The sequence below is a fragment of the Zootoca vivipara genome, chromosome 10 (assembly GCF_963506605.1).
Source record: "Zootoca vivipara chromosome 10, rZooViv1.1, whole genome shotgun sequence".
NCBI classification, from domain to species: domain Eukaryota; kingdom Metazoa; phylum Chordata; class Lepidosauria; order Squamata; family Lacertidae; genus Zootoca; species Zootoca vivipara.
Genome location: NC_083285.1, coordinates 26,008,356 through 26,031,616, shown reverse-complemented (window position 1 = coordinate 26,031,616; position 23,261 = coordinate 26,008,356). Strand labels below are relative to the sequence as shown.

Below are 23,261 nucleotides of genomic sequence, written 5' to 3'. Positions count from 1 at the left end.
AACTTGCTTAGAGATACATTTGTTAGAAAATGTACAGGCAAATCTAGCCACGAGTCAACATATAAAGAACTATGCATAGTATTATTTAAGACTGTTCAATAATTAAATTAAACTCTATAGTACAGGTGCACCCGCCTTGCCCCATGACAGTGAGTGCCTGGGGTGTGCTGTTTTTACTGCGGCATGTACACGTCATGTTGGCATGCCCTGTGGCATGCTGAAGTCATTTGGGTGCATGTTGGGGGCATGCTGACGTGATGCGCACCTGCTCCATGGTGTGCGCACACTGCCCAATAGAATCTTTGGGGGGCTGAGCCCCTTTGTTTAAAATTTGCAGAGCCCCACATTGTTGGTGCCTATGGTATAGTACTATAAGGGGTCATCTCACTGGGGAACGTATGAAGATACATATTTTACACACACAGCTTTTATTACTTACCATTTTCTGGTTGAGTTTTTTTAAGAGAATCTATGAGGGTACTGACAGCTTTTAAAACAAAAATTATTTCTGTGACTTGTTGCCTATAAAAGGAAAAACAAAATCAGATGTGAATTTAAGTTCGAAGAAAATTGGATTAACTTGAGTTTATGCAAAATAAATTGCAATGATTTCTAACAAAATCTAAAACTGAACTTTTAAAACTATTATCTTTTCACTCTAACATCTCAATTTAGGATGGACTACCGGGTATAACTAGTTTCATTTTCAGAATGAAGTACGAGAGTATTATAAATATTAATAGAGAAGTCATCAAGTGAATGTTGACAGGACTCCAACCGAGATGGATCCCCTGAAGAAAAAGGAGTAGATATCAAATGCTCAGGGCAACTGAAGTTTGCAGAAGTACAAGCAATCCGGGGGGGGGGGGACTGAGGTGGCACCCCTTGCAAAAAGAAAAGAAAAGCTCTGAGTATTATCAGCAGCTACAGAAAGCCGAGTGTCCGCTGGTCAAAACAAAACAAAACAAAAAACAAAACAAAAACAGGAATTGAATTGGGGGAATAACCTAGAAGGCAACACGAGATAGCTTGAAGCCTGAACAGGAACACCCCACATTGCAAATGTTTTGCAGTTTCCACTTGTTTCTAATATACATCATTTTTAGGAATTTGAAAAACTATGGCAGGGATACAAATAATTTTGCAGTAAGCAGGTCATTTAGAAATTAAGGGATATTTCAAAAGCAGCTTCCATTAGGGCAGGTATTGGGACCTTTGACCCTCCAGATGTTGCTGAACAACTCCCATCATCCCCAGGAAAGCATGGCCAATGGCCAGGGGTGGTGGAAGCTGTACCTCAATAACACCTGCATTAGGGCACAGAAGATCAAATCTTAGCTGATGAGCAGGGAGTTCAGTCATGCTTGGTCACTATCTCCCAAACTGGCAAATTTTGACAGGTGGGAGCGGTATCACCCACTTGCCAAATATGGCCCATGGGGGTAGGGGGGGGGGATAAAGAATTGGATCACTAGGCCAAAAAGGTTCCCTACCCCTAAACTACATTTTGGGTGGTAAAATTAATGCTCCATTTTTGAATGCTTCTTAAAGAGTTGCTGTGGCCAAATTCACGGTGCTTAGTCAAAAAGATTTAACTGATAGTCAGTATCTACCAAATCAACTATGATTCTATTATATTTTAGTTATGGTCATTATATGTAGTAAACTAGAAGACATAGTTACTATTATTTTCAGGTGACCAAGATATACAAGCCTTTCAGCTACCAATGCTTTTGTAACAACATTCTTTTAGATACTGCGCACATGGGAACCTCGACACAAAAAGGCCTCAAGGAGGACAGCAACATACAAACCTTAGTAAGCAGAAATAAGCAGCTCCCTTAAAAAACCACACACACACACATAAACACAGTACATACCGTGGAAGGGGGCACTTGCCACTTAGTCTTTCATCTTCTATGTAGCGATACAGCACATCTTGTGATCGTTTTAAGAGAACCGAAAGTGCCATTCGTGAAATGTAGCCTTCTTGAGGAGTTGTCACTTTATTACTGAATGAAAACTGAAGCAATGTTTCAAAACACATCTTTGAAAATTCCTCTCTCATACGAATATCTATTTCAGCTTCTGTAAAAAAACAAAAACAAAAAAAACTTATTTACATGCACTTATTGAAATATTTTATTTTAAATGAATTGTTGGACTAGCAGAGCATATGGGAAAGCGATAATGATTACAAAAGCAAATTGTATCTGAGATAATATATATATAAATATATACATTGAAAGTATAAATAAATTGAACAACTTTAATCACGTTTAAAAATAAATCTCTCATGCACTTTCAGCTGTACTAAAAAACACCACCATTCTGGCATGTCAAACCTGCGGCCCTCCAGATGTTTTGGCCTACAACTCCCATGATCCCTAGCTAGCAGGACCAGTGGTTAGGGAAGATGGGAATTGTAGTCCAAAACATCTGGAGGGCCGCAGGTTTGACATGCCAAAGGGTGTTATCTGTGCCTAATTATTCATCTAGTGCACATGATATTTAATATTTTCAGTCCAAATGTTTACTGTATAAGGAATCCTTCCATGTGTCTCCTTATACTACCTTATTGTTCAGTTAACATACCTGTAAATGAAGATGACTGCGAATGTATTGAGCCTTTATTGAGCATAGTCATAATTTGACCAACAAATTCCTTGGGAATAAAGTTAGCATAAGGCAGTATCTCTGTGCTGATGAGCTGCACCACCTATAACAGATGAGAACATATAAATGTTATGTTGAAAAGTCATTCACCAGAAGTTCATTAATACCCAGGAGATTTGGACACTGTTGCAGAAATAAATAACGTCAGCAAACACGAGTATAAAGAACCTCTGCCTTTTGAGCAAGATATATGTACACACATGGCCCATGTCTAGGGTGAAGCACAAGAGCAAGCTTTGGGCTCCTACACCCTCTCCCTGCACTATCAACAGAACCTTGAATGTGAACCAAAAGGTGCGTCAACCCCTACTTGAATAGGTTCCCGGTATAACATCCTTCTCCGAAAATAAGACACCGTCTTATATTTATTTTTTCCTCAAAAAAACCAAACAAACCACGGTGGCTTATTTTCAGGGGATGTCTTATTTTTTAATTACATGTCCAGCCTAGCCTCTTCCTTGGCACCCTCCAGAACTGTGCCTATCACTATGTCTTATTTTCGGGGTATGGCTTATATTGCGCAAATGCTTAAAAATTCTGCTATGGCTTATTTTATGGGTACCGTATATTCTGGCATATAAGGCGACTGGGCGTATAAGACGGCCCCCCACTTTTCAAGTTAAAATATAAAGTTTGGGACATATTCTATATTTTATGTACTTGCAGCCGCGGACAAGCCCCAGCTGACTCTCTGGCAAGCCAGCGGCTCGTGAGCAACAGCACCGGCAAAACTGCTCCTCTCCCTCCCTCCTCCATCTCCCTCCCTCCCGGCAAAGCGGTCCCCACCCGCCAGCAGCAGCACTGGCAAAGCTGCTCCTGTCCCTCCACCCTGGCTTGCTGTCAAACCTCACTGTGTCTCGATCACCCTTTCCTCTGTGATTTCGGGGACTCGCTGAGCGGTGCTGGAATCGCGTTCGCGGCTCCGCAGAAGCAATTTCTGGCGCTGCAGACATGTTGGATATGGGCAGCGCGGCACCAGAAATCACTTCTGCGGAGCCGTGGACGCGATTCCAGCACCGCTCGGTGAGTCCCCGTGCCGGTTTAGCGCGCTGCGCCAGGGACTTGCCGAGCAGGCAACTCAGTTCACAGACCGGCGGGGCAGTACCCGGCGTATAAGACGACCTCCGACTTTGGAGAAGATTTTCAGGGGTTAGAAAGCCGGACTATACGGTATGTCTTATTTTAGGAGAAACTGGGTATTAACTAAATTACGCAATCTAGTTTTGATTAATTAATATAATTATTAAACATTTTGCTAGCAAATGTTTTGAGTCACTTGACAGGGAATATGCACTCACCTCAACATCAATGCTTTCATTTCTCTGAAACTCTTGAATAGAAAGGTTATCTGGAGGGGAACTGAAAGGAAATGGAGAAAAACCTTAACATATGGGATTGAGAGACCAATTTGTTTGTTTGTGTGTGTGTGTGCACGCGCGCGCATGCACACAATTGCTTTATATGTTTTATTATGTTGTGAAATTGTTTTGAGATGCTTCACAAGAAGCAATTAATATATGAAATTCACAATATTATATGAGGAAACACAGGACGAAGCTTTTTAGTCCCTTGACCATACCAAATCCCCCAGTGTTCAAATCCTTTATGAGCAATTTGAGTATATTTAAGAGTTTACAATCCTTATATATTTCAACTTGCAAACTGTATTTAATTTTCTTATTTTGCAAATGGGGAACTGAGGCTGATACTCATATCTAGTAAGCCACACAGCAGCAGGATTTGAAAGTGTGAACCACACTGTCAAAAATACATTTACTGCAGACACTTTCTTTTTATACCTCCCTGCTTCATTTCATGCTTAATCAACTTAGTACAGTATATTAAACTGGACAGTTGAAGGCAGATTATTCTTGCACTTACTATAAATGAAATAATACATCCCTATCTTTTCAGCTTTCAAGTGAGACAAAGACACACCACAGAACACAACACTGTTGAGTGCTATTATGTCTTTTTGCATCTCAAAACAAGGAATAATTAATTCTGAATTTTCAGAGAGCCTCTCACCTTTTTTCAAAATGTCAAGTACAGAATTTGACAAGCACAGAATTTTCCTTTATCGCAATTTAGGTAACTATTGCAAACTATCTGGTATATTGAAAGGGCTAATTAAACTACTGCGTACCTGCAGAGACAGAAGGCAAGACCATCTCCCAAACATTATGTTATGTTTCTACTGCATAAACACTGTGCTGGCCATAGTTAAATATTTAAATTCATTTTCTGTGAAACAAAAATGAGCAGTGGGATATTGATATAAAAATAGTGGGTCATATCTAATGGTGTTACGAAGCTGACAGGCTTCTGTCCGCAAAATAGAGAAATAATTCTTAGCAATTCCTCTTCTCTGCACTGCAGACCTCCACTCCACCCCAATTGAGCTTTCGTGTGCATGCACACTTCTTCAAAACACACTTCTGAAGAACACACTTCTGAATAAGTATGCATGCACACAAAAGCTCATACCAATGACAAACTTAGTTGGTGTCTAAGGTGCTACTGGAAGGAATTTTTAAATTTTGTTTGGACTACAGCAGACCAATACGGCTACATACCTGTGACCAAAAACTTTAGAAACACTCAAGATTAGGTTTCACTTATTGGTACAGTACTGCTATTTCATCCTTATTTGTTGGACCAGTTCAGCCTATGTTCACCAGCTAAAGACTACAACGATTTTAGTACACATGCCCATCTAGCTTTTGAGAACCTTTAATGCAGAGCTTTCCAAACTTTCCATGTTGGTGACACACTTTTTAGACATGCATAATTTCACGACACAGTAATTCATTTTTGCATCATTTCATGACACAGTAATTCAGTTTTGCTATCAAACCAGAGGTTAAACTAACCCCTTTCCAGCCTTGGGAAGAGTGTGGGGGGCGTTTGCATGACACACTCACACATTGCAGCCAACACACTAATATGTCACGACACACAGTTGGAAAGCTCTGCTTTAGTGACACACATTGGGGGAAAACGATGAGCGTCAAAGTTTCCATAAGGTAATATAATTTAGGAAATTACATAATGGTGTTAATTCTCATAATTTGCATCTGTGTCTACTTAGCGCTTTCTTACTCATGGAACCATTCCAAAGCTTGAGGAAGAATCAAGTTTTCTAAGACAGAGGTGTTTAAGAGCCAGTTACATAAATAATAAAATCAGATGTGTTCTATTTCAAGTTTCTTCACTCTGTCTTTAATCCCACACAAACAAGAAGTTGTACTTTACCTTTTAGTGAATAAAAAGTTTTCAAAAGTGTTGGCTAACTCTGGCCACATGCTGTCAAATTTTCCAGAGGAAGCATGTTGCCTTGCAACTGGTAGGCCAATGGAAAGAACTTTCAGGAGAGAAGAAACTGCCAGCTTCCAGGTGCTTTCTGAAGGACAAGCATACTTCAAACTAAGTGGCATTCTCAATGTCTGCAAAAATAAGTATGCTTACGTAAGTCGAACAGTAAGGTGTACAAGAAAGAAATGTGCACTTTATTATTTTTTGTACTTGAAACACTGACGCTTCCCACCCAAAGAAAGAAGCTCACTTAAAGTACAGATCAAATACAGAAATAGAGAAAGAATGTGCCTGCAGGCTAGGAAGACAGAAAGAAAAATCATAGAATCATAGAGTTGGAAGAGACCACAAGGGCCATCTAGTCCAACCCCCTGTCAAGCAGGAAAAAGAAGCAAAAAGGTTCCCATTCTAATACTAGAATGCTTTTTACTGTCTAGTTCCGAATACTCCAGTCTTACATTTGATAGGAACCCATTTTCAAAATGAATATAAATGCAAATCCACACAGGCCATTTCATTTGGTTTGCACATGTGGAAATTTCAAATACTATTATTGGGGTAAAAATTTTTCACTGTGCATTCCTACTAAAAAAATGGTAATGTTTGAAATATACATATATCAAGAAGTCACAGCCAATTCCTTTCCCCCAGTTTGTGTGTCCCATGACTGCTTTGTCATTAGGCAGGAGCAAAAACTGATTGAGAGCCATCTATTCCCCAATAGTTTCTTCTCCTGCTTTCATGCACCTGGTGCAGCAAGAGCCCAACCTGATGATGCCAGCAGGAAATCCATGGTTATCACCATTATTTATATATGTATGTATCCTGTTTCTCATATTTTAAGACATACCCATAAAATAAGCCATAGCAGGATTTTTAAGCATTCAAGGAATATAAGCCATACCCCAAAAATAAGACATAGTGATAGGCACAGCAGCAATGCCGGCCGCGGCAGGAGGAGGAGGAGGAAAAAAATAAGACATCCCTTGAAAATAAGCCATAGTGTGTGTGTTTTTAGGAAAAAATAAATATAAGACGTGTCTTATAATATGAGAAACACGGTATGTGTGTGAATATATATACACAGAGTCATGAAGAAAACAAACGTCACACAAACTCAGCAATGTGTTCCTAAATGTAATAGAGGTTAGTCATTACATGCCAGCCAACTGCAGATTTTATTCAATTACACTAGTACTAGGGTACCCTAGTCATCTTGCTTCCAATTACCATATTCTAGACAATCCACGCACCAACTATATGGGTAGCTGTCAAAGTTGACCCAAATTTCTGCAGAACATATGGATAGTAATTATTGTAACACAAAATGGTTATTGCTAAAATCAAAACAGAATCACTCTTAGGGCTCCAGAGCCATTCCACAAGCTAATCTAAGAGCAGGGGAACTACAATTAAAGAATTATCTTAAAATTTATATATGAATATTTACCTTGATAATATTTTGAAGAACTCTCTCATTTACAACAGCTTTGTGACAAGCTGTCTTTTGGTACAGGTCTACCACAACTTCTAAGGATCTCTCAGCAAATGGTACATAATTCAATGCTACCCACTCTGCCTAGAAAAGTAAGATTGGGACATTAGTGCATGTAGAGAAACAAGACTATCTGAAAAATAAATAAATCCTGCAATGGGCCTATTTTGATGCCATGCAAAAAAAATTTAAAAATTCCACAAGGAAAAATATTTGATCCATGAAAAACTTACAAAAAGAAATCTTCCAAGCCCTCTCACATACAGAATTGAGAATAGGGGTGCACAATTGAAATTTAAAGGCAAATTTTAAGCAAGTGAAATGTTGCAATTTATGCAGCAAGAACACTAAGCACAATCTTTAAAGAATTTGAACTCACCGGTGCAAACAGTTGTATCTATTGTGATTCCATTGTGTTGCATGATAAACAGAATAAGGGAAAATTAATATACATACACATAATATCTATTAAAATTCTGATGACTCATTCTTCTGTTGAGTATGATTAGTATTGCAAATGCATTCAAAGCAAAGGTATCACAAAACAGAAGAATGAAAAGAGAGCCTAACAGGAAAATTTAGAATGCAAAACTGAGTGCAGGTTGATTAAGGCAACTTTGTTAGGCTAATATAGATAAATTTTGCTAGTTTTCACTACAAATGTACAGTTTTCTTTTCTAATAGAATGCAGTCTCAAAATGGAAAGGTAACAAGAAAAAAGGGAAATAACTTGAAATGAAAAAAACCCAGCAAACATTTATTAAATTAGTTGATAACACAAATGTTCAAATGCAAGAAAATGATGGCATTTAAATAACTCATGCAAAGCTGATCATATCTGGAAGCCAGTGACCTCAAAAACAGAACTGCTAAAATTCAACACACCTCACCTGATTGTATTTTGCATTTGCAATGTGCTTTGTTTCTAGCTGTCCATATTGGGGTGGTTTACAGGAAAATTCAACAAATGCCAGCAACTGATCAAAGATAGCAGGATACATTATTTGCATGCTTTCTGAACCTACACATATGGCCTATAAGAAGCAAAACGAAAGCATTAATATTTCTAGAAACATAAAACACGCAGAAGTGCAACTCATTCAATAAAGCTCCATTTTAAAAGATTCGGGACAGATAAAAAGGTGCTCCCTCACAAAGCACCTGGTTGAACTATGGAATTCGCTATCACAAGATGTAGTTAGAATGACAAACTTAGATGGCTTTAAAAGAATCAGATTCATGGAGAAGTGTATCAATGGCTAATAGCCAGAATTGTTATGTCCTACCTCCACCGTCAGAGGCGGTATGTCTCTGAATACTGATTCCTGGGACTCACAAGTGGGGAGAGTACTGCTGCACTTAGGTCCTGCTTGCGAGCTTCCCAGAAGCACCTGGTTGTCTACTGGGAGAATAGGATGGGACTTTGGTCTGATCCAGCAGACCTCTTCTTACATTCTTATCAACAGTATATGGCATAAGCACACAAACAAGAGGGTTAACTAATTTCTGCCCATATATTGTATGGAATGATAGAATGATAGAAATGGAAGGGACCTTAAGGCCATCAAGCCCAACCTCTGTTTGTTGCGACGATGATTAAGTTTGATTTTGGTTATGAAGTATCTCTCTCCCCTGCCAACAATCTGAAAGCATGTGTTACAAGAATCTGAGATACTGTGGGCATTTAGTTTCTGAAGCATGAAGAAAGGGTCAAACAAACTACTAGCACACACAAAACATACATTGGATGCATTCCAGTCTGTGGAACTGTGACAACAGCATTCAGAAGGGGTGTTCTGTAATATTATAACAGAAAATACACATCAATTGCTGGGGTTAACTTGGTAACTGCTCTGCCAGGGTGGATTTGATTTAAATCAATTCGATTTAAATCACTAGTCAGTAAGACTTGAGTTAAATCATTTTTTTGCAGAAACTCATTCTTGCTGATATAATCTTAATATCTGGTATAATCTTAATATCTAGAACCAGATGAAGGTTTCATTTTTGGAATAATAAATTTTCAGAGTAGTTTTTACAAATCAAAAATTATTGATTTTGTTATACTATTAGAAATACACAGACAGGTACAGTAATTATAAAATTATTGTGAGGTTCAATAAGTTAACTGTTTATATTTGGACAACTTTTCTGCTGTACTTTATTGGAAGGAGAAAAATAATCATTTCATTAATAACAATTTAAACAATTTATTTAACTAAAACAATAACATTATAACATATGTATCCATGTTTGTAAACTGATGTGGTTAAATGGTTAAAAAAAAACAACTTAGACTAAGTTTTAGCACACATGAAAAGCTTAAAACAAATCCTTATTTCCTGAGGAATAGCCTTTGGACTATAATGTAACTTAAACAGAAAACTATCTTTAGAAAGATTTTCCTCCAAAAGTATTTTATTTTAAAAATCAGATTTAAATAAATAATAATAATCCATTTTTAAATTATTTTTTAAAAATCCTTTATTGTTATCCACCCTGTGCTCTGCGTTTATTCCACAACAGAACATTTAAAAATAAGACCAAATAAGAACTCTCAGTACAATCTTATCCTTAAATTACACTAAATGGACGGGAACCCAACTAAAATTCCACTCTGTGTGTAAAATACAATCTTATATAATATTATGGTTGTGATGGTGGTACACAATGCCAGTGCAAGTGACAAAAAGTGGTGGATTTCAGGGTGTTGCAGATGCAGAGCAGAGCTTACTTTGAATCGTATGCTTGCTTAGATCTTCACTGTCCTTGACAATGGCATAACATAATGTCATCAAAAGAAGTGGATTAAATTCACACACACTCCAACGTCTCCCTTGCTTTCCCACAGTTTAGACACCAATTCAATACTTATAAAGTATATTTTTCCCAGTGTCATATAGTAAGACTTAGACCAGTGGGAAAGCAACTATTCCTGTGAGGGGTTGCCATCTTTTTTCACCCTGGGCGTCTCAAAATGTTCACATTGCACAGCAACACAACTGGTTCAGCAGTGATGGAAACTTGCTACTCCTGTTTCTCAGTGCACTTCTTTCTCCTCAGTATTACCAACCAGCTCATGATATTTATTACTGTGAGCTTATTCCTATAAGTGGGCATTCTTCTTTGTCTCTGTGTCCTCTATATTTATTACTTGAAATCGCTTTCTAACCCCCTCACACCACAATGCAAACATAAATACGATGTGTTCTATGGACATCAAGTAGAATAAGTGGCACCACAGTGAGGCTGCAGAATGGTTGCTGCATTTAGCATGACACTCCTTCCTTCTTCATATGAGTAAAGGTAAAGGACCATTAGGTCCAGTTGTGACCGACTCTGGGGTTGCGGCGCTCATCTCGCGTTATTGGCTGAGGGAGCCGGTGTACAGCTTCCAGGTCATGTGGCCAGCATGACAAAGCCGCTTCTGGTGAATCAGAGCAGCACACGGAAACGCTGTTTACCTTCCCACTGTAGCGGTACCTATTTATCTACTTGCACTTTGACGTGCTTTCTAACTGCTAGGTTGGCAGGAGCTGGGACCGAGCAACGGGAGCTCACCCCATCGCGGGGATTCGAATTGCTGACCTTCTGATCGGCAAGCCCTAGGCTCTGTGGTTTAACCCACAGCGCCACCCGCATCCCTCTTCATATGAGTACAGTATGGCTAATTCTTTATCAAAAGGCTGCTGGTGTCTCTGTCTTGGCTTCCAAGGGATTCTCTGTGTAAAGGGAGCCTTAAAGCTTATGGCTGAAAGTTTCAGCTGCTGATTCTTAACCCATAAACCACCTGTGCCTTTCACATAATCAACTTTAACATTTTCTTTAAAACAGCATACAAAATTATTCTTGATTCACTGGTATTCTGTATGAACATCTGATTTAACAACTTTATGAAGATGACCTAACTGCAAATGTAATCTGCTGAAGTCACGTTTGAACAGGAAGAAACCTGCAGCAAGCAGAAAAGACAGGCCTGAAGAGGCTCTCAAGGAGCAAAAGTACCTTATAAAACTATTATCCTTGCCAATTATATCTACCAATATTTAACCTATTCAAATTATAGATGGCAATATGAAGTTGAGTGTCTGCCTTTCAGAAAGTATTTAAAAACTACATTATTACCTTTTGTAAGACATCTAAAGCTGTTAGAACCGCTTCTTGCAAACTTGTTAGAACTGCCTCCGTGTATGATGGTAGGATGAAAGGGGATGCATCCGAACTGATTGGAACAGAAACTGCACCATGTAGAATAACACCCAATTTTTGGAGATCATCCATACTGAAACCTGTTTTGATGTGCTGGTAAAGGGCTGGGAATATCTGTATTAAAGCTGTTAGAAAAGGCTGGCTGGGGATAAAAGTCATTTTATCGCAAGAAACTGGAGGCTTTGTGCTTTCTGAGCCAATCCTAAACCAGCTGTTCCAGGCAGCCCACCAAAGATTCAAGTCTTCAATTTCATCTGTTATTACAGGAGGTTCCGCAACATTATACCTTCCAATCCTTTCTCCTATAGAATCGGTTCTCATAAAAGATCTTCCAAGGCCAGTGGCAGTCACTGTTCCTATGAGGACAGGCACAGGCATATTAATAGCAGGTGGCGTGTCAGGTTTTTCAGTTTCTCTAACAGGGGACACAATTTGTAAGATTTCCTGAAAGCTTTTCAAAGCAGCCAGAGAAACTTCATTGTTTTTGCTGAGTGCTGCTGACTGGATGTGATCAAGAAGGACATCCCAAGCTTGAGAAAAATCTCCTGTTGGGGAAAAAGAAGTTTCAGAAAGTGGTCCATTTCATTATCATGTCCCCCCACCCCTTTTCTCCTTTCTAAAGATGACTTTTAGTAAGTGACATAATAATGATGATACATCGTAAGAAAAAAGCTCAGCAGGAGAAATCAGAGGATAAGTGTGCTATATAACCAAGAACACACTGTTACAAGGCAGCATTTATGTCTGCCAAAGATCTGTGGCTACAGAAAATGCAGTATATTATTTGCACTTATTAGTTGCTGTTCTGTAAGGGGGTGGGCTTACAGGGAGCAGCCACCCCCCACCAAATCCAGCTCCCCAAATGGCTCGGACAGCAGCAGAAGGAAAGGAGGAAGGAAGGAGGAAGTGAGAGGAGCGGGCCAGGGCTCAGGCAGCATACAAGATCCCTTCCTGCAGCCTGTGATATCAGCGAGGAAGGAGAGGCCAGCAGAAAGTTCCAGCGGGGAAACAGCAGAGGGGCATCCTTTCAAATTCACCCCAGAACTGAGGCGATCAACGGCTCGCAAACGCAGGGGGAGGAGATTTGGAGTCCCCAAACTACTCTGCTGGGGGAGGAGCCGAAAAGTGCCATTGGGAGAATCTGATAGCACTGAGTAGACATGTTTTCATGAAGCTCTTGCATTGTAAATAGCTTTCACAATAAAAGCATTAAAGACAAGATGGTTTGGAGTGTTGCTGCTCGAGGGTAGCCAGCTACCGCCCTGACATGTTCTTTCCTTTTTACAAAATGTAACTCAAAGTGACTTACAAAAATAGCACATTTGAAAAAACTAAAACAGAGTAAAAGCTAAAAATGCATTCCTATTTAGCAAAGGCAGGACTAGCGTACTCCACCCTCTGAAGGAGGCTGGATAAGGACAGGCAGCAGAGGTTGTGTTGTGACCTGTTCTGAGATTATTTTATGGTGGGATACAAATCTTAATATAAATAAATAAAATCAACCTATAACTGTGGGATCTTCCCCTGCCCAAGTAAAAATATTCACTGGCTATAAACATGCAAAGAAGGCATTATACCTAAGGACTGTAGCAGGTATCTCCTTGTGTTAAATATTCTAGCTACTCCAGCCAACGTTAACACCCATGTTTCAGCCCACTGTTTCTCTGCTGTATCTCTTGAATGGTGAATGAGGATATTGCCTCCACCAGACTCAATCTTCTCTTTATCAGCCGTTGTAGACGACTCCCTCACTCGATCCAGCAAATGAAACAGAACCTATAAAACAAAGCATTCCAGAACTTAATAGTCTAGCTGTGCCTTGCAACTGAAGCTTACAAAATAATAAACAAAAATGTGGGCAAGTTATTTTCTTCTTCAGGCAAAGTATGTGAAAGATTCCAGTTTACTTAACTTTACCAACACCAACATTTTTAGCCTATAGATGTTTGCTCAGAAGTATCGGTACATTTCAACACCATGTTCACCTGGAGTTCACCACACTTAAAATAGTCTGCACTGACAAGCACTCCATTACCTTTTCTCAAAAAGCATTTGCTGCAACATGCCTGACACTGACTGCAATGGAAGTTCATAAAGGTGTATTCCAATATAAGTGACTCTGTAGAAAATGTGGAAGCACATCTTTCAAAAACCTCACAGCTTCCATCTTAGCTAAGATGCACATGAAGCAGAATGTCATGAATGTTGAGATAAGAGAGACAGAAAGGAAAAATAGATTATGCATGAGAAGGAAGTTGTGCATCTATAAGGCTAATTATTAAGAAGCCCATGTTGTAGTTTAAAGTAGGTTATATGTCTGGAAAGGCTAAAGCCCACTGATTACTTGGCAAAAGCTGGCAGAAAGTCAAACAAATGGGTTGGGCACTAAGGACCAATAGAGAATAGGGCGCTTTCCTCTTGCAGTAAATTATACATTGTAGCCAAGATAATCGAAACTGAAAAACAAGAATACCAAACACACGTAAATACAACTAGGATAAGACACAGTTGTAATATTACTGTTTTAAGATGTATGGTTTTCGTATTGTACCTTCCAAATAACTGTGTGCCACGTTGAGTGCTGAAGTAAAGTTCCATGAGCACCAATTGTAGAGAATAAGGTCTGCCCAGCACTCTTTCTCACAGCAGGCCGTGGATCTACACAGAGCTCCCCTAGTTTGGCATACAGACATAGCCAAAGGCAGTCAAATGGTGGTGCTGGGTGAAAAGGACGGTTCAGTGCTATTCCTTTTTCTTCTGCTTGCTTCTGTAGCAATGCTTCCTCTTTGTTCAGATCTTTTTCAATAATTTCACCTCTTTGGAAGAAATAGTCTGAAATGTTCCACTGCAAAAACAAAGAATGCATCTTCATAAATTATATTTACAGAGCACAGAGAAGGGTGGCAGCTATCCTGTTGAACTAATTACCCTAAAAACTGTGCCAAGTTCCATGCTAGTACTAGTTTTGCTGGCTAGTTTTCACATTTTTATGCAGGAAGGTTTTGAGAAGTATTGCTGGAGTGCTGAGTTGAGTTCCCTTTTAAATGGGTTTTTATGGTAGCTGGTTTTAAATCCTACTTTAAACAGTGAGGTCGTCCTCATTCTTGAATGCTGCTTTGGTTTCAATTTTAAAAAATAAAGGAACAAGTGTAAATGAATGAATGAATCCAGCAGCAAGGGGTTACATCTAAGAACATATTCTGGTTGACTGGTGAAATATAATCCTGAACAAGCAATAAATAAAAGACCAGGCTACAATTTCAATCCTGCTGCACACTTAACGATAAACCATATTTTATATTGGACAAACTAATACTCAAAGTTTGTCATGCTGATGCTCCTCTTACTCATTTCTGGCAAGAAGGTCTTAGGACAGTTGTGCTCATTATTAATTTATACCGGTGCCTGATTCTAACCAATAAGCACAATCCAGTAGAGTGGAACTTGCTTAAATTACACCAAAAATCAATGGAACCTGACACGTAACTCTCCCTTGAAAGCTGTGTCCAATCAGTTCAAAAAATCTCAACACCATAGAATATGTTTTCTGGAACTTGCACACCAACTCCTTCTATTTTGTAACAAGGAATCAGGAATCACATTTCTCAATATCTGAAACACAAAAAACTGGGAACTGCCATTTGTTAAGGAGTTGTACTGGTAGTTCTGTCAGGGGTAACCTACAATTCCCAGGATTATTTTTTTTGGGGGGGGGGATGCACTTTAAATGTATGGTGTGTGTATGCAATCCAAGTCTTACAGAGCAGTCCTATGCACATTTACTTAAAAGTCAATCTCTCTGTTAAATTATGTGAAATAATGCTAAACATTAGAAAGTAAAGGTTCACAGCTAGAGATTAAACTAAACACTCACCAAGAGACCAATTGATGTTAAGCTAATGTTGAGTTCTTGATTGTGAAGCCCAAAGCTTCCAGCAACATCTACAACAATCTGTAGGCAACTACATGGCATCGTTGGCAAGAAGTCAGTCACAACTAACTGTAGGCACTGGAATGCAGTCCTTATTAGAGACTCTCTATTAACAAAGCAAAACAAAAAAATTCTAGGTTTATCAAATGGTCATAAAATATCATAACACCCAACAGATGATTGCCCAATTGATACATTCAACTAGATACATGGTAGCTCTGCATCAGTCAAACTCTTTGTGCTTAGCTGCTTACAGCCCTAAACGGCCTCGGTCCTGTATACCTGAAGGAGCGTCTCCACCCCCATTGTTCTGCCCGGACACTGAGATCCAGCACCGAGGGCCTTCTGGCAGCTCCCTCATTGCGAGAAGTGAGGTTACAGGGAACCAGACAGAGGGCCTTCTCGGTAGTGGCACCCGCCCTGTGGAAGGCCCTTCCATCAGATGTCAAGGAAATAAGCAACTATCCTATTTTTAAAAGACATCTGAAGGCAGCCCTGTTTAGGGAAGTTTTTAATATTTAATGCTGTATTGTTTTAACACTCGATTGGGAGCCGCCCAGAGTGGCTGGGGAGCCTCAGCCAGATGGGTGGGGTACAAATAATAAAAATAAAAATTATTATTATTATTATTATTATTATTATTATTATTATTATTACAGACCTGTCAATTTTTAACATGCTCAAAGAAGGCAATCCCCTCCACCAAATTATGGGACGTGGGTAGCACTGTGGTCTAAACCACTGAACCTCTTGGGCTTGCAGATTGGAAGGTCAGCAGTTTGAATCCCCATGATGGGGTGAGCTCCCGTTGCTCTGTCCCAGCTTCTGCCAACCTAGCAGTTCGAAAGCACATCAGTGCAAATAGATAAATACTGTGGGAAGGTAAACGGCATTTCTGTGTGCTCTGGCTTCCATCACGGTGTTCTGTTGTGCCAGAAGGGGTTTAGGCATGCTGGCTGGCTCACTCAGCCTGAAGCAAGATGAGCACCGCACTGAATAGTCGCCTTTGACTAGACTTAAAGGTCCAGGGGTCCTTTACCTTTCACCACCAAGTTGTATGGAACTGGCAAGTCTACACATTAATGGCTTGTCACATGTAATACCACCATTCTCTTTGACTTTCATATAACCATCATGCAATGTCTTGTATGTGTGGCATAGGTCATTCACTTTACAGAAGCAAGAACAAACCACAATGCACTAAATACGTTTAGGGTTTATATTTGAGAGTATTAGCTAAAAGTTTATGAAGTTTTATGAAGATTTTCTTTTCATATAAACACTAGGTGCAAAAAGGTGACACTTAGAGGACATCAGATTATTTAAATTGTTTAGTTATGTGCTGGAGCCACAAAAAAACTGTTATCCTAAGAATGAGGTTACTATATTTTGTAGAATAATTTAGTGCAATAATTAAAAAAAATAAGACTAGAGACAGCACCACAAAGTGACCTAGAAAACAGAAACAGCAATGAAGATTAGCAATAGTAAATGTTTGCATCTTAGCTTCAAGAAACTCACCCCTGATCACTTCTGATTGCTCCCATGACTCCAAGTACCAAGGGCCACCCAGGCCCTAGACTGTCACCCTGGCTTTGCAAAATCTGTAGCACACATTCCAGTTGCTTGAGCCTAATATCAGGGTGATTGATGTTTGACAGTTCTTTCAGTGGGTTTAGAAGCAGCAACTGAAGTCTCTAGAAATAAAAGGGAAGTAGAGACTGAACTTTAGTTACTAAAGCATCTTGAAGCTAAACAACATCATGCACAGAAGTGACAATCTAAGTGGGGAGGCAGGGACCTATTGAACAACAGTGGCAGCTGCGGAGGAACAGAAAGCGAAACCCTGAAATTCTACATCAGGTGGTCTCCAGACTAAATCCAGCCTAGGTAATATTGCCAGCTGCCTAAACTCAACAGGTCCTGGCCAGCAGCTACTTTTCCAGCATATCATCACTAAAAGTGTAGCTGCAGCCAGATCTATGCCAAAAGAGTTACAAGAGAGTACAAAACAATGGGAAAATATAATTGCTTAGTAGCCACCAGCTGTCTGTGTCTCCTGTTGATTACTCATATACAGTTAAAAGTCAACACAAGATGCCTGAGTTCTTGCCTCATCGTTACTCAACATGATTCGCCTAATACTCCACAACCTCCATTCTGCAGTAAAGCCTCCTATTTATTGTAGTGCTGAATCTTGTAAAAATAAATTGTGAGCAGAACAAAGAAACAGAAACAGAAGCAACCCTACAACCTCCAGGTTGGGAGCCAAGACACTTTTCTGGTATCTACCTAGTTAGGTATGAAGTTGCTTTAACAAAATATTGGGTTTCCAGTTCTATACTGACTAACTTAGGAGTAAACCCCATTGAACTCAATGGGACTTAGGTCTGAATCAGCGCACACAGGACAGCACTGCTATGTAGCCCACCAAGCAGCCACTTCTACTGGCTAGAAGAGCAGGATTGTTATTTCATCATCAGCTATGTAGGATGGGAAATTCCAGAAAATAACTTCTGATTCTTATTAACAATTAACATAAATTACACAACAACTGCTTGCTATGGAGCATAATTTCCAGAAGATCTTTTATTTCCTGGAGCGTTCTTTTACCTGGTTCTGAGAGAGTGAAGGGTCATGGTTAAATGTCAGCCCAGCCTTGATGAGTGACGTTAAAGCCTCTGCTCCCCATTCCCTCATCCGTGAGTTTGGATGTTGGCAAACCTAAATATACAATATAGCTTCCTTTATTCAAGCCAGAATGCACATTAATAAACATTCAACATTAATAATAGGTTTTCAATCTATGAATTCTTTTAAAATACTGATAACCATAAGCTGATCTGGTACATATATACAACAATTGCTGTATTATTATATTAATAGTAATTTCTGCGGCCCTTTCAGCATGCATGGTGCTTTGTCATTCTTATCTCATGTGGCTTCTGAAAATAGGAAATACAAGATACATATTTCTTATTTGACTAATAATTAATTTTAGGTTTAGATGTTTTGTATCTTAATAAATTCTCTATCCAATTCCAATGATATATGCGACTGCAGATTTACCAACTGTGCAAGCTGGCCCTAAGGAGTCAATTCTATGTATATCAAAATCTCTCTTTGCAGCTCAATCTTTTTCCTTATGAGGTTTTACAATATGATCTATTACCACCAAACAGCAAAATGAAAAGATTCACTCATTAGCACAAAGTCAAACAGTAAATAAGGAAGACAAACTTGCAAGAAAAACTTACCTTCTGAATAAAAAAAGAGAGGAAGCAGTAGGGAAGAAGTAAAAAAAATATGAAACCAAGACAGCGAGCAATAATCTTTAATATATCATCACTGAGCTTTACACCATAAACAGTTTTAATACAGAGATACAGTGTTTCCATAGTGTGTCCTGTGTGATTAGAATGGTTCTGTAATATTGTAAAATAGATGTTGAGAACTGATCTATTTCTCCAAGGGGAAAAAGCCTTATTGTTTGTCAAACCTCTAAAACTAAACCACTTTTATGATGTCTATCAATCCTAAAAATGTGAAAAAGTTCATTTGCTAATCCCTTGTGAAAGAGAGATATACACTGCATGTTAAAAAGAGATACTGCAGAAATTTCCCCAAATCCATACATGCATTTCCCTCCTTGCTACAGAGCCACGGCTGGGGAGGGGGGTGTCCCAGGAATGTGGGACTTCATGTCTCTTTATCTGGTCACCTGGGATCTCTCCTAGGCCATGCATTCACCCCAGGCCACATCTCTCCCTGGCTCTATTTCCACACCTTCCTTCTGCTTGACTGACTACTATGAAAATACATCTTGCTTGCCTGGATAGCAGGAGGAGTGTCGGTGTGTGTGGGTGTAAGCACACACTCTACATCTGACTTTCATGGGGCTGGAATGTAGTCTAGTGTATAAAGTTAAGTGTCACATCCTTTGCTTCACACACTTTTGCCTCTGGCCCCGCCCTCCATTCATACAGTTAAACCTCGGTTGTCAAACATAATCCATTCTGGAAGACTGTTCGACTTCCGAAATGTTCGACAACAAACGATTCAAAGGGTAGTCGGCAAAGTCAATGGAGAAAAAAGAAGAAGAAAATCCCTGCAAGCTTTTCGGCTTCCGAAAAAAAATCGAAAACCTGAGCATTTTTGGTATTCAGGAGCCGAAGCGTTCCAAAATGGAGCTGTTCGGGAACCGAGGTTTGACTGTACGTATATGGTTCCCCAGAACAACCTCCATGTGAGAATGCAGTCCTTGGGCTGAAAAAACCCATTGTGGAGAATCGCTACCTGTCAGATCATCTTGGATTTATATTTTTTTCAACCATTAGTATATAAAACCTAACATTCTATGAAGCACCCTTATTACTTATCAAGTTACAGAGATCTCTGTAATAAAAAAAGGAAAGCTCCACGAATAAACTCATAAGAAAGGGTGTTGGTCAAGCCTATAGAATTTAAATCCAAAACTGCATTTTCCAGTAGGATATAGTTTGAAATTCAGATTTGATAATTTCGTGCGTTTTGAGGCAAAAAAAATTCATTCAAATTCAGTATAAATGGTAGTACAAGTCCTTCCATTTTAGCCAGTGAAACTCATTGTGTTTCTATTTTATATATACATTTGTTATCTACAACTAAACTTTTACTGGCAACTTAAAAATACTACATTTTACATATTTTCTTGTTATGGTAATCCTGGCATTTTAGCCAGCCATGTAATAACTAGAACAGACAACAGCAGGCATGTCAAACCTGCAGCCCTCCAGATGTTTTGGCCTACAACTCCCATGATCCCTAGCTAGCAGGACCAGTGGTTGGGGAAGATGGGAATTGTAGTCCAAAACATCTGGAGGGCCGCAGGTTTGACATGCCTGGACAACAGCTTTATCCTAATCATATAAAGAGAAATATTCTTATGCATAATCAGGATGCTTCCTTCACTAATTTGCAATTATGAAACAGCTTCTGACAAGTGATTCCCATAATTGTTTCTATAGGATGGGATTACACATATGTGCACTTAAATCATATATGACAAACCGTTCATAAGCAGTTAAATAAGACTCATATTTGACTTATGAACTGATATGTGCATAATTTTCCCCAGGTGATTATACTAGCACAAGTGACTTATTTTAAATAACTATGGTATGCATGAGAACATTGCAATGATGTAATGGAGTTTATCATGTGGGTCCTTTCCAACCTAATCACCACCCTACCAGGAGGAAAAGTACTCAGGCGCACACACAGCCTTGTACCCAAAGTCCTTAGACAGCTCAATATTAGATATATCAGAGGAAGTGAACAACAAAGAGTCCTCTTTAATAGCGGTAAATGAATTCCGCCCCCACCCCCCCTGCTTCCAAGCTTCCAGCATTCTTTACATGCACATTCGCTTTACAGTAAGTGATAATATGGGAAACTCCTAAGCCTGGAACTACAATGAAAAAGAATTGGTTACCAAGAAGAGTAGCTCCAGTCTCCACAGACTTCAAGGATACAATAAGAGGTGCCTTTTCATAACAGATTATTAAAAATCAGTTTGACAGCACTGTCCCACTTACCTAGAATTAAGTCTAACTGAACACACTGGTACTACATCTGAGTAAACACACATAGGATTGCACTGTAAGTATTATGTTCCTCCACCTACATTATGTAATATTTTCTAAGATACTACACCTTTATTTCTGCCTTTGCAGATGAATGCCTTTAAGTATGATATGTCAACTTGCCTGGGCTCTGCTTTTCAACATCATCAAAACAGCTTGATTTAATAAGAAGCTACAGAACACATACTTAAATAGCTTTGAGGGGAAAATAATGCAAATTTTATAAGAAACAAAAAATAAGCTAGAAACAGAATAGAAAATAGGATGAAGTTAAAAATCAATGTAGCATAATTGGCTTTAAAAAAAAACCCAAACCCTTATGTTTTAACTTTTAATACCACAGAGGAAAAATACAAAGGTTCACCTAATGGTTATAAAAATATTGTTTACCTCTAGGAGATGGCCAGTCAGTGGTCTCCATAAAATTTCAATCCTATGCATGTTAACTAGTCCTGTTTCGAGCAACTTAGCAACAGCAAACAGTGATGGCTCCTAAGCATAAACAGAATTTAAAACAGTCACTTGACTTAACAACTTATTGCATTATATTTTTCCATTTAAAGTATTTATACTCTGCATTTCTACTACCTTAAACCAGCTCATTTTCTGAGTTAGTTCCTAATGCTAATCCTTCTATCTGCTGTTTTGCCACATTTTAATATGGTACATTTAAACTTTAAATAAACAATTGCATTAGTGTACCTTCCTGTGAAACTCACATATCATGTTGTTATAATGCCCTAAATTCAGTAGTAGAATCATCAGCACAATTCATTCTATATGATGCTGACTTAACAAATATTATATTGCACTGCAAGAAATTTAAAAACCAAAGCTAGGAGTTAATTTATAAAAGCATGTCTGAAAAGCAGAATAAAATATACCATACCTTATTATTTCCATAGGCCATGTCCATCGCTTCCAGAGACAAGGAGCAAAGTGCATTTATTAAATGATGTAATGAAACATCATCTAGGTACCTGTGAGAAGGATACATTATTAGAACTATTGCCAAGACGGATTAGAAACAAACATTGTGATCTAAAAGTCAGTTCTCTTACTGTGAGCTTTCAAATAGCCTGGAAAGTATGTTGGAGATAACTGGTAAGTCAGTCATAACAGCTGTAGTTAGAACCTGAAAGGATACAATTAAATTATGTAAGTAAATGCATAACATAAAAATTCAGTGTGATTTATGTGCTATACAGTAAACAAATTCTTACGGTGCTAGGTCCTTCCACAGCTCTTCCAGGCTTCAAAGCACCTCCAACACCAGGCTTTAAACCAAGAATCCATACAAGATGCTGAAATGAAAAACACATTTTTAAACTGAAGTGCTTGCATAAAGGTCCAGGTTGCAAGTCACATTAAACAAGAGTCTAAAACAATCTATGGTTTTATGTGAATGAACAGAATGTGGTGCACACTTCACTACATTTCTGCAGTGCTTCTCTTTTGCATATTGCCATGCTGCACACAAAACAAGCCAAAGTTTGACTTGTTGTATTGTCCAAACTCAGGCTTGTGCTTTGTTTCAAAAGAAACAAACCACAACTCCAGCTCTGGGAACGTAAGAGCAGCATGCACCAACACACTTCTCATTTACATTAAACAATTTTTTTTTGTTTTAAACTATGGGTTACTGCGACATTCGAACTAGGCCATAAAAAAGCCTAGGGTGTGCTTTAAATGTATGGTGTGGATCTGCCCAAAGTGCATTAGATACTAATATTCCAACTTTAAAAATTCTACTTGAATCCTCCAGCTGTTGTGTAGATGTTTTTCCCCCAGCTCGAATATGGTACTTATCTACCTTCATTACAGTTGTGGGTACATTTCGTTTAGTCACAGAAAGGTAAGGTAAGCAAAAAACTGATTTGCTGCAGTGCTGACCATGTTCATGTAAAGCTACAAAAGCAGCCAAGCTTTAATTACAAAATGTTTGAAAACCACAATTGTGTGTGGCTGACTTGCATCATGGAAGGAGTTTCACTCAAAGAGAGCTATCCAC

The 23,261-nt window shown here is 38.9% G+C and overlaps 1 protein-coding gene across 5 annotated transcripts in view; it reads right to left on the bottom strand.

Moving 5' to 3' along the window:
- MON2 (MON2 homolog, regulator of endosome-to-Golgi trafficking) overlaps nt 1-23,261 on the bottom strand; it is a 54,770-nt gene that overhangs the window by 1,424 nt on the left and 30,085 nt on the right. For 2 of the 5 annotated variants that reach the window (XM_035126854.2, XM_035126855.2), the window contains exons 17-35: nt 22,474-22,554; nt 22,312-22,385; nt 22,140-22,230; nt 21,641-21,742; nt 18,240-18,350; nt 17,148-17,323; nt 15,570-15,732; nt 14,247-14,540; nt 13,273-13,471; nt 11,612-12,240; nt 9,229-9,282; nt 8,377-8,520; nt 7,866-7,883; nt 7,442-7,570; nt 5,932-6,122; nt 3,975-4,035; nt 2,596-2,719; nt 1,881-2,088; nt 440-522 (exon numbers count right to left, since the gene is read on the bottom strand). In XM_035126854.2, coding sequence (XP_034982745.1) covers nt 440-522; nt 1,881-2,088; nt 2,596-2,719; nt 3,975-4,035; nt 5,932-6,122; nt 7,442-7,570; nt 7,866-7,883; nt 8,377-8,520; nt 9,229-9,282; nt 11,612-12,240; nt 13,273-13,471; nt 14,247-14,540; nt 15,570-15,732; nt 17,148-17,323; nt 18,240-18,350; nt 21,641-21,742; nt 22,140-22,230; nt 22,312-22,385; nt 22,474-22,554 — 2,932 coding nt within the window. The remainder of the gene's footprint in view (nt 1-439; nt 523-1,880; nt 2,089-2,595; nt 2,720-3,974; nt 4,036-5,931; nt 6,123-7,441; nt 7,571-7,865; nt 7,884-8,376; nt 8,521-9,228; nt 9,283-11,611; nt 12,241-13,272; nt 13,472-14,246; nt 14,541-15,569; nt 15,733-17,147; nt 17,324-18,239; nt 18,351-21,640; nt 21,743-22,139; nt 22,231-22,311; nt 22,386-22,473; nt 22,555-23,261) is intronic. The other 3 variants (XM_035126856.2, XM_035126857.2, XM_035126858.2) reach the window with 3 other exon arrangements.